Source organism: Lacerta agilis, chromosome 8, assembly GCF_009819535.1.
Source record: "Lacerta agilis isolate rLacAgi1 chromosome 8, rLacAgi1.pri, whole genome shotgun sequence".
Lineage (NCBI taxonomy): Eukaryota > Metazoa > Chordata > Lepidosauria > Squamata > Lacertidae > Lacerta > Lacerta agilis.
Genome location: NC_046319.1, coordinates 7,218,947 through 7,231,050, shown reverse-complemented (window position 1 = coordinate 7,231,050; position 12,104 = coordinate 7,218,947). Strand labels below are relative to the sequence as shown.

Genomic DNA, 12,104 nt, shown 5'->3' with positions numbered 1-12,104 from the left:
TACTTGCACTTTGACGAGATTCGAACTACTAGGTGGGCAGGAGCTGGGACTGAGCAACGGGAGCTCACCCCGTTGCGGGGATTCGAACCGCCGACCTTCTGATCGGCAAGCCCTAGGCTCGGTGGTTTAACCCACAGCGCCACCAAAAGGGCTTTACATACTCATAATAACACCTTGAACTTGGCCTGGTAGCAAACGGGCCACCAGTGCAGATCTCTGAGGTCAGGTTTCGAATTCTGACAGAGCATCGCTCCTGCCAGCAATCATGCTGCAGCATTCTGCACTGACTGCAGCTTTTCGATCAAGTGCAACGGATGCCCCACATACACTTGTTTTGAATGCCCTTTTTAAAAAAAAAAGTTTAATTTTTCACATTATACTTTTATCTGTACTTTAATGAATCCCATCTGGAAGCTGCTTTGGGAGTAATTTGTTGCTCTTATTGTAGAATATATATATATATAGACAGCTGGGAGAGAGCGGGCAAGGCACGAGAAAGTAGCGGAACAAAAAATTGGGAAGCAATGCATGCTACTGAATATACGTAGATTTAGACTTAGGTCTTGTTCTACTGAGATGATAAAACCTTTGTCAAGACAGTACCACTTAAGACAGCATATGATCTACCTGTTCCTACATATAAACGACCTCCCTGCACCTAGAAAGCTAGCTACCAAGGTTCCAAGCTAGCTTTCCATGTGCAGCAAGGAGGATTTGTTTCGTTTCGTTTGGAGAAATCTGAACTGGTGCAACCCAGAGACCCAGGTTGATACCTCCTTCTGTATAAGGAGGAACAAGGCCTTTGTTTTAATTGGGGGTAGGACTATGTAAAAGGGCCGTTTAGAAGCAGTGGGTTGATCTAATGAAGGATTGGAAGGGAAGGAAAGGGAAGGGAAGAGAGAAGTGGGACTGTGCCCTGGGTAGAAGCACCTGGGGTAGTGGTTAGAGTATTGGACCAGGACCTGGGAAATGAGGCATCAAAGCCAGGCTCAGAATCTGGGTGGCCTTAGGGCCAGCCACCTCTCAGCCTAACCTACCTCACAGCCTTGTTGTGAGGATAAAATGGGAAGGAGGAGAACCACATATGCCATCTTGATATATATGGAGTAATATTTTTTTAAGGGGGGTTATAAATGTCATAATAAACCAATAAATTAGAGGCAGCAAGAGGAAATCTCTGGAGTCATTTGAAACAAAATAAGACATTTAGAAAGCCTACAGTTGGAAAAAGAAAACTGCCTTCAGTTAAGAGGTGCGTGTATGTGTGGGTTCCCCACTGAGCCTCACAGATGCACGAATCCACAGAGGGTTACAGGTGAAGCTAGAGGAAGCCCCAGGAGCATTCTGATCACAAAAGAGCTACCTGAATGGAGCACTTTGATCTTCTCTTCTGCTTCCCCCAGCCGAGCGGCCAAAGTGATCTGTGCTTCCTGCAGGCCCCTGAAATGAGAGAGATGTCAACTGGCCCCTCTTGAGCTAATAAGGCAGTCGGATCCCAGCCTGGAATAAAATTTTCACCTCTCTAGCCAGTCAGCAAGTTTGAACTGGGGTAAGAGACAGGCTGACTGAGGAGGCCCCCGGATGTTATTTTTAATGCACATTTGTGATGGCTTGTGCTCTTGATGCTGTTTGGGGAGGTTATACGTCAACCCATTTTCATTTTGAGCCTGCAAAAGTTTAGGGGCAGCCGAAGTGCTTCCCTTCTGATCCGTGCGCATCAACCTCCCGCTGAAATCCCAAAACTTTTTAAAACGTGAATGCTCTGCTTAATTTTTGTCCTGCTTTCATTGTGCTACAGACCCTCTGGACAGCATCGCAGAACAAGCCAAAGGAGAATGAATCGGGCTCTAACCCACTATTAGCTGTGCTAGGAATGTGTTGCAGAAAGTAAAACATCAGTCAGGAGAAGTCCTGAAAAAGGAACAAAAATGTGAACGGGGAGATCCTGGACTCTCTACATCCCGAGTAGTAATGAGACCTAATTCCTTTAGAAAGAACAGCTGGGCACTTTTGCAAAAAGAGCCTTCTGGAAAAGTTCCTGCCCTGCTCGGTGCTGTTTTTAACCACACAGCCGGAATGTGTTTTAAATTCCTGCATGAATGGATTTCAGATTTTTCTAATAATTTCTCCCGTTATTGATGCTGCTGCTGCTGCTGCTGATAATAATAATAATAATAATAATAATAATAATAATAATAATATATTTATTTATTTATACCCCGCCCATCTGGCTGGGTTTCCCCAGCCACTCTGGGCGGCTCCCAATCGAGTGTTAAAAACAATACAGCATTAAATATTGAAAACTTCCCTAAACAGGGCTGCCTTCAGATGTCTTTTAAAAATAGGATAGCTGCTTATTTCCTTGACATCTGATGGGAGGGCGTTCCACGGGGTGGACGCTGCTACCGAGAAGGCCCTCTGCCTGGTTCCCTGTAACCTCACTTCTCGCAATGAGGGAACTGCCAGAAGGCCCTCGGCGCTGGACCTCGGTGTCCGGGCAGAACGATGGGGGTGGAGACGCTCCTTCAGGTATACTGGGCCGAGGCCGTTTAGGGCTTTAAAGGTCAGCACCAACATTTTGAATTGTCCTTGGAAACGTACTGGGAGCCAATGTAGGTCTTTCAAGACCGGTGTTATGTGGTCTCGGCGGCCACTCCCAGTCACCAGTCTAGCTGCTGCATTGTGGATTAATTGCAGATTCCAGCAAAGAGGAGCATTTGTGTTAAAAACGCATAGGGGGAAATCTAGTGTTTTACCAATAAATGCAATGGGCTGGGGGGTGTGTGCTGCACAAATCCTCTTGCCAGGTTGCTGAGGGAGGAACTTGGAGAGGCGACCAGCCTCTTTCTCTGTGGTGGCTCTGTGGGAGGCAGAATAAGTGGCTGGGGGGTCCTCCCCAACTGTTCCACATTCTACAAAAAGCACCACATAGAGTGGCACAAGACCCCTCCCCTCCTCACAAGCCCCTCCAGTATGCACAGAGGACTTGCAGGGGCAGGGTGTGTGCAAGGATATTTTCTCTACAAAAAGGAAAGGAGTAGCATGCCAAGGTTTGTGGATCCCTCTCTTCAACTCTCCTCTCCTCCCGAGTCCTGATTCTGAAACATGTGTTTGATCCCTATCCCGTGGAAGAGGAGGATCAATTTATTTCATAGAATCTATGCCAGGCATGATTGTCGAAGACAAAACAAACAAACTTCAAAGCAGTTTGCAAAAAGTATAAAACAATAAAATTATCAGTAAAAATGTATTTAAACATTCAAATAATAATTAAAATAAGCAATGAGCTAAAACCAAATTAAAACACATGTCAGCTTTCTACATATCTGGGGTAAAGGTAAAGGGACACCTGACCATTAGGTCAAGTCGTGAAAGACTCTGGGGTTGTGGCACTCATCTCGCTTTACTGGCCGAGGGAGCTGGCATACAGCTTCTGGGTCATGTGGCCAGCATGACTAAGCCGCTTCTGGCGAACCAGAGCAGCGCAAGGAAATGCCGTTTACCTTCCTGCTGGAGCAGTACCTATTTATCTACTTGCACTTTTGACGCGCTTTCGAACTGCTAGGTTGGCAGGAGCTGGGACCGAACAACAGGAGCTCACCCTGTCGCGGGGATTTGAACCGCCAACCTTCTGATCGGCAAGCCCTGGGCTCTGTGGTTTAGACCACAGCGCCACCTGCGTCCCACGTATCTGAGGTATCTGGGGTTGGCTTGCCTAAACAAATATGGCTTTAGCTGGGGCCAAAAAGAGTACAACCAGGGTGCCTGCCTGATGTCAATAGGCAGGGAGTTCCAAAGTTTGGGTGCTGCCAGACTAAAATACAGCGGTGCCCCGCTAGACGAATGCCTCGCTAGATGAAAAACTCGCTAGACGAAAGGCATTCGCTAGCGGAAGGCTGCCCTGCAAGACGAAAAAGTCTATGGGACTGCCTCGCAAGACGAAATTTATTTTCGTTGCGCGAAAACCGCTACTTTGTATTGGTGCTTCGCTAGACGAAAAAACCGCTAGATGAAGAGACTCGCAGAACGAATTCTTTTCGTCTAGCGGGGCACCACTGTATCGAGTTCTTACAGGGCCAATTCTGCCAACTGAAGCGGTTCAGTGGGCATTTATGGGGTAAAGTGATCTCTCAAGTGAACTTGTCCCAAGTTGTTACGGGCTTGGCACAATAGCAACACCCTGGCCTTGTATGTATGCTGTTGGGGGTCAGCAATTGTGCTGCAGCGTTCTGCGCCAATGGCAGCTTCCAGATCAAGGGCAAGGGGAGCCCCACGCAGAGCGCATGGCAGTGATCTTTCTTTCTTCAGGTGTCAGCACCCACTCCCCGCCACAAAAAAGCAACGGCAAAAAACTACTCACGTACTTTTGCTTCTCGGCTTCATTTCTATGGAGCGAGTTTTCCGCAAGGAGTGCTTTGCTGTTGATGCTGGCGAGCCTGGGCCCCTCCGAAGCAGCCAGGCCGGGCGGAGGTGTCCCCTCCCGTTGCTCTGGGGGTGTAAGAACCAGACCCATTAGCACGATAGGGAAGGGTGGGAAGCAGCGGAGAAGCCTTCAGAGGCCACGGTATCAATTGCAATTTGGAGTCCCGGCAGGGGCAATAGGGTTCTGAGAGCAGCCCTGGTTCTTGCCAAAGTGGGCTTGGTTGTCTCTGCTAATGGCCTCCTTCAGCAAGGCAAGGCTGATGGGCAGAGCAAGAGAAGACTCTGCTCATGCCAGGCCCAAGTGGGGGCACATCCTCTCTGCGCTTCCTGCAGCTTGTAGTTGAAATTGGCAACCAGTGCGGCTCTCTGAGCACAGGTGTTATATGCCCTCTTATAGGAAGAAGAAGAAGAAGAAGAAGAAGAGTTTGGATTTGATATCCCGCTTTTCACTACCCGAAGGAGTCTCAAAGCGGCTAACATTCTCCTTTCCCTTCCTCCCCCACAACAAACACTCTGTGAGGTGAGTGGGGCTGAGAGACTTCAGAGAAGTGTGACTAGCCCAAGGTCACCCAGAAGCTGCATGTGGAGGAGCGGAGACGCGAACCCGGTTCACCAGATTACGAGTCAACCGCTCTTAACCACTACACCACACTGGCTCTCAATAAAGTGTTTACTATTTGTGCCATATAAATGTGTGTGGGACTTGTGTGTGTGTGTGTGTGTGTGTGTGTGTGTGTGTGTAGAAGCAGAACCATGCATGTCCAAAATTGATAAAGGCAATAAAAAGAAAAACTAAAGACACTAGGACACTGAAGGCACTTTCAAGCATAAGGACTAGAAACGTGGCTGTTTCCCCACTAAATGAGAGTTGGGATCCCAGGGGGCTAAATTCCATGGCTTTTCCCTGCATCCCATGTATCTGCAGCAGTTGCACAGGCCCGTCCTTCTCCTCACTCCATCCTACCCTGCTGCCTGGTACAAACGGCTTTGCTGAATCATAAGGGGCTTGTTGGACCCATGGGCGTACCCAAGGGGGGGCAGGAGGGGGCACCTGCCCCCCTGAAGCAAATAATAATAATAATAATAATAATAATTAAATGGTTATCGGCAGCCTAAAAGGAAAAAAAAGCTCTCCTGAAAACCTCCCCCTCCCAAAATCTAAATAACAATTGAGCTCTGCCTACCGGCAGCCGGCCACTGCGTGTGTGTGTGTCGCGCCGGCTGATCGTTGCAAAGGAGCTTTGGAAACAGTTCCCTTGCATGGTGAGTTGCGATGGCTGAGGATCCTAGGAAACTGAGTTTTTCAGCCATTTGAGGGCTTCCTGTTTGGGGGGGGGGAGTTTTTCTCATGTTTGAAGCTGTTTTTGTTTGCTGTTTACATAATATGGTCAGTAATCTAAAAACGAACTGAACCCCTAAAAAACGGGGCATTCCTCATCCCCAAAAAAGGTCAACAACTTTGAGCTGAACCCCCAAAAATGGGGGTAGATCACTGCTGAAAGTAGATCACAGTCTCTTGGGAGTTGGCCACCCCTGGTATAAGACATGTAACTAGAATAAAAATTAAAAAAAAAATCAAGCAAATAATTGTAATAACTACCGTAATAAAGCACTGCTATAATTATATATAATTTTCCTAAAATTTTGGTTTCATTCACCTTTCCGTGCTGAACTGTCACTACCTGAACGACCATGGCTTGCCCCCCCCCCCCAGTTTTGATCCTGGGTACGCCCCTGTTTGGACCTGGTACCTTTTGCACAAAGGAGCTCCGAGTTCTTCTTCCGCGGCCTGTTCAGCTCCTTCAAAGGTGGGTTTTCAGGACCAAGGCAGTGCAGCTGCTGGCGCCGGTCTTCAAGGCTCCGCGCCGTCTCGAGGGCCGGTACAGGATCTAGACAAAGGGCAGAAGATGAACAGAGGTAGCACCAGCACCCACAAAAACAACCCGGCGAGGAGGCCATTCTGGCAAGGCAAGATGGCGCCAGTCTCTGAATTTCATTTCCTCATTTCTGGGGCCAGCTCCACGTCTGAAGAGAGCCTTGGAAAAATCCCCCTTCTTGGTGGGACTCAACCTGCAGGCAACAACGGGAGGCTGTGAGCTTCCATTTTAAATCTCCCACAATCCCCTTGGGCGTAGCAGCACCCTGGGGCATCATGGGAAATTCAGGTGATGGCTTGCAGGCCCAGGGCAGGCAGCCTAGTCAGCTCCCCAAGGGAGCACACTGAGTCATTTACACCCTAAGGAGGTCTTTGGGCAAACAATTCAACAACCATTTAAAAAACCCACAGCCATTAGAGAAGAGTAACAACCACAGAGTAAGAAGCAGAAGGTTGCGAGGCAGCGGAGAGGATGCACCTGGCACCATTTAAAACAACAACAGTTTTATCTGCTCACCACTTTCCCTGTGGACTTTAAAATGCCACGGCAGACTTAATGCAACATTGCCAATCATTCTGCCTTTTTAAATTATTATTATTATTATTTGGGGGGGTGCCCCCCTTGCGTTCTGATGAAGCCCAAGCACTTGGCACAGAGACCTCAAGCGTCTCAAAAGCGTCCTGGTTCTCATCTTAAGGGCACACACTCTGCAAATCTGCCTCTTTTGCTCATGGCCACTTCATGTGAATTAAAGCTTAAGTGACGACAGTACCAGAAACGAAGTGGTCAACTCCATTCCGGAACTGGAACGCAAGTGAGACTCACAGAGCTGAACCCCTCCTCTCCCGCTCAAAGATTTCCCGAAAGGAGAAAACTAAAATGTTGGGGAAGAAGGTCTGAGCTACTTTTCAGAGTGTGGGGATATGGTTGGAGGTAGCATTCAATCCTGTTATCCCCCCCCCCCCTGCTTTCTATGTTGTTTGATCAAGAGGAGGTGTCCCAGAACACGCACCCCCCCCCCATACATTGCTGATGTGAACCAGCTCTCCTTCAGGGGCACTGGTGCAACATTAACAGTACAGTAATTTTCCGGAAGAAAAGCCCCAGAGAGTTAGGCTCCAGGGAGCCTTCCGAACACAGCTTGAAAACTACTGCCCTCAGAAATGACCACCACCAAGGCACCCAAAGCCGGTTGAAAATGTGCACGGAGGTTCAGCTTGCCCCGCACTTCCCAGGGGGAGCATTGATGCTCAGGCAACCATTCCTCAACGCACGGAAGCACTGTGCGCACTGCTGAATGCGCACGCCCCACGCTCTGGAGAGCAGCCAGCATCCCTGCAGCTGTTCTTTAGCAACACCGAGCTCTGCCACACAGGGGATCCCCATCGCCTCTCAAGCTACTTCCTTGTATTTAAATCGTTGCTCTTAAAAGGGAATCAAGATGCAAAACAGTTCGCGTAACAAGTCATAAACGATCGCAACTCATGCCAATGCAAATGAAGATCGGGCCGAAAGTATGAGGAATAAAAATGCCTTAGCACATGTCTCTGTGATTATACATTCGTATTCAACCTCAACAGACATATTAAAGAGAGTGGATGGAGAGGAGAGGAGGGTGCAAGCAGGACTAGAAGCTTGTGGAATTTGTCCAGGCACACCCAGGTTTCAGCTGGCATTACCCACCACACTTCTAAACATTGTCTTTGCAGCCCATAAAAGGCCAGAAGCTGGGTTTTGAACCCAGAGTGTTTGCCAGCTTCCTGCAGGAGCTTTAGTGCACCCCCAGCCCTGAATTTACAGCAGCTGCCTGGGACCAAGCAACACACACAATGCCACGGGGGAAAGGCAATGCAGAAAAAGTAGATGAACCAATGACCGGGGCCGCCTGCATGCCACCTAACAAAGAACAGCAACCCCAGAAACCCATATCTTGAAGTCCTTCCTGCCTGTCACCAATATTGCCGGACCTGCGAACAGGAGAGCCGATCTAAGTGACACCGTCTCTTGCAGCCCAGGCTTAAAAGGATTTTCCATCCTGTTCCTGTTTGCCACTGCAGGCCTGCCGGAGTTACTGTCCAACAGCACGTTCCGCCAATAATGCCTGTTTACTCAGGCCGTTTGCGGGCGCAGACAATGGCGGTTTCTGCAGAGGTAGGCAGGTGCATTGCAAACAGGCCTCCTCCTCTCCCGCCAGCAAGCCGCCATCATTAGCCGGCATCTGCTCAGCGGGAGGGCTCCATTATGCCTCCCAGGGCCGATGTAATTATACATTGACATAATTAACCCAGCAAGCCCATTAGGAAGGCCAGCTAAAAAATTCATCTATAATTATTTGTTGTGTGCATGCTAATGAGTCCATCTGCACTGCCATTGTACAACACGAACAAATTAATTTACAAGTCTGGATCTTTTTTAATAAGTTCAAGAAAATGGCTCCCATTGTACTAGACTCATGTTTCTTCCTTCCCCTATTTTTGTTTTCGTTTGAGTGGGGACGACGACGACGACAATACGAGGAATCAGGATTTCTAGGGTCAAAAATTAGGGAGACCAAGTGAGTTCTTCTTGCTAAGATGGAAGGCAAGAAAATCAGCCCTCAATTATGACAATAAAAACAAGGGACAGCATAATAACAGGCAGGAGAAAATAAAAGGCAGCTATTTTGGACTGTTCTTGTGAATGGTGACACTGAGGTGTTGCTTGCCACGGGAACCCTCATTGTCTGAAGGTAAAAATCCGGACAGAAAAGCTTCCCCCCCCCAAAAAAGTCGTTGTTTAGACATTTCACGCCTGGACACCGATTGCAATATTCCGGAAATGTCCTGGAAGCTCCGGACGTATGGCAAGACTACAAGGGAGTGACGTTGAGGGATGATGGCGGAACTCCAAGAGGCGACTGGTTTTCCTGAAGGGGCCCTCCTCCTGACCGCTATTTTATGACAGAACATGGAGACCCCCACCCTTCGTGTTTGCTTTTACAGTACTCCACATCACCGGCTGCTTGAAGCAGGGGAAATGGCATTGGGGAACATGGCTGGTTTTGCCCAGGGGCATAGCAAGGGGGGGGGGGCGGCATAGCGGGTGGTTCGCCCCAAGTTACATAATGGAGGGGGTGACAAATTATCAAGGAACAATTACTGCCCTACTAGGGCGGTTCATGAAAAACTTTTTTTTTTTTGAAAATGCCTGCTCCAAAGGTCTTATCTTACTATACTAGGGATTATATAGCTATATATGAAATTTCATGCATATCGGTTAATATCTTGACCCTCCTCCACCAAAATAACTGTTTACTTGGCTGTTTTCCTATGTCGTGAAGGCTGAAATTTCAGTTCAGTGGAGCACTTACTGTTCCCAACCCTAACCCTGTGGAAAGCCATCTAATTAGACTTTAATTTGATTTTGAGATGTTTTTAGGAGGTAATTTAATTATTGTTTGATTTTATACCAATGTTATGTATCTGGTGTTAGCCACCCTGAGCCCGACTTTGGCCGGGGAGGGTAGGATAGAAATCAAAGTTTATTATTATTATTACTTGTTATTATTCCTTTGTAAGAAAATATGAAATAACGTAAAACCATTTTTGCAGGGGGGGGAATCAATGGGTGGGTGGGTGTGAGACAAGAAATTTTCCGCACCAGGTAGCACCTGACCTTCCTACGCCTCTGATTTTGCCACAAATTATAGAAGGGGAAAACAGGTTACAGGGATGTCATTTTACAGTGCAAGCATCATTTTTTTATTTTTTATTTAAAGTGGACTTCGGTCCTCACTCAGAGGGCAAACAGTATATTTGCCCTGGGTTTATACAACACTGTCCAGATGTAAGCCTAGGTGAAATCACTTCAGAGACTGCATCACTAATAACTAAATATATTCTCTCTCACCCAGAGACACAAAAATAATGACGACAAGCAGGCAAATATATTTTCTCTACCCAGATAAGAACATTTTGCTGCCTGAGATGGAATAGTGAATACCCGAGGCATCAAACTATTTTGGTACTTGAGGAAGAAAACCCTACAAGCATCTCTCCTTCTCCCTGGCTCTATCAAAATGCAGTAATAATAAATTAAACAATTATTTGGCATCCTTTCATTGATACCCAACATCTACCGCCTGAGGCCACCGCCTCACTTTGTCTAATGATAGGGCCGGCCCCATTTGTTCCCTTCCACCTTGGGCACCACCTTTAGAAAGGCCCAGTTCTGGATGCTGCCACCCTTATCATAATGTTCCAGAGAAGCAATTCACCCTGTAAAATGACTCCACCTGCCAGCCTGTTTCTGAGTGTAATTCAAAGTGCCGGTTTTTACCTTTTCTAAGCTTGAAGCTACTTGAAGGACTGCCTCCTCCTATATGAATCGACCCATTCCTTTCAGATCAGTAGTTGCACCCTTCCTCCATTTGCCACTGCTGTCTGAGGAATGCCTGGTGCCAATGTGTGAGAGAGAGCTTTCCTTGTGGTGTTCGGACCCCATCTGTGGAACTCCCTGCCCTAAGAGGTCACAATATCTTATTCTTTATTTGTGCGCTGCCAGAAACTGGAGATATTTCTTTCTTTCCTTTTAAGCAAGCTTTTGATTCTGCTTAATTCGATTTATTGGGTTGTTAGTCTTCGCTTCTTTTCCTGTGGTGCCGCTGTCACGCTGGTCACTGTGTATTTAACAATGGATCGTTCTTATTTTTAAGAGCTTGTTCCTATGCTTTTGCAAGACACTTGCTTATAAAACACCTTTTGGGAGGGGAAGAACGGGGTGTACATTTTTATGGAAATAAAAAAACATTCCTGGCCTTGGAAAGCCTCCACCAGGAATGAGAAATCTCTTTCAGCCCAAGGGCCACATTCCCTCATGAGCAAATATTTTGGGGGCCACATTCCAGTGGTGGACAGGGCCAGGCAACGGCTGTGACTATCATCTGTGTACAGGTGATTATATTTCGGCCAAGGAAATATGGAGGTTTCTACACACTCACAGACACTCATCCTTCTCCCTCCAGTCAAACAAGAGGCATCACCACAGTTCCAAAGATCTCAGGAGCCTTCTTCCCTGCAGTAACTTGGAGCAGGGCCTTTAGTGTGGTTGCCCCTGTTCTGTGGAACAGCACCCCTGTCGAGATATGACAGGCACCTGCCATCTGCACTTCCTGGAAATAGTTGAAGACATTTTTGTTCCAACAGGCTTTCCCAGCCGGACAAAAGGGTCTTGGCAAACCACAAGGGTCCACTTGTAAGGGTTTTAAATCTATTTGTTGTTTTTGTGTTTTCAACTGTTTTTAATTATTTTATGTGCAGATAGTGGTTTAGAAGGCAGTTAAAAATCAATTGTATTAACGATAAAATTAGAAGCTGATACCCAGTGAAACAATTTACTCCTTGAGAGTTTTTTAAAAGCCCAGACTATTCAAATAGGAAACCTTCCTGAGCTGTGTAGCAGGTGGATGCAAATTTCACTCCAGCTAGCAAACAACACGAGCTGAAGTTCTGCCTGCCTTATAGCGGCCACATCTGACAGATGACCATCCAACCTCTGTTTAAAAACCTCAAATGAAGGGGAGTTCGCCACCTTCCGAGGGTGTCTGTTCCACCGTCAAACAGATCTCTCACCATCTGAAAGTTCTTCCTTCTCACCCTGCAGAAGAGGGTGTCCCCTTCTTAGCGTATCACACTTTTGCAGCTCAAAGAAACTCCAAGAAACTGGAAGGCAATAAATCCAGAGCCAATAAAAGGGGCACCTGCGTCTTTTGCCTGCCTTATGATCCACCTGTAGGACGCCCAGCTGTGGTGGGTCATCAGCCGGAGA

The 12,104-nt window shown here is 47.4% G+C and overlaps 1 protein-coding gene across 1 annotated transcript in view; it reads right to left on the bottom strand.

The window, feature by feature from the left end:
* Positions 1-12,104, bottom strand: part of CUX2 (cut like homeobox 2) — a 227,419-nt gene that overhangs the window by 34,975 nt on the left and 180,340 nt on the right. Inside the window, exons 5-7 of the mRNA XM_033159254.1 lie at positions 6,174-6,311; positions 4,365-4,488; positions 1,364-1,440 (exon numbers count right to left, since the gene is read on the bottom strand). Of these exons, the coding sequence (XP_033015145.1) occupies positions 1,364-1,440; positions 4,365-4,488; positions 6,174-6,311 (339 nt within the window). The remainder of the gene's footprint in view (positions 1-1,363; positions 1,441-4,364; positions 4,489-6,173; positions 6,312-12,104) is intronic.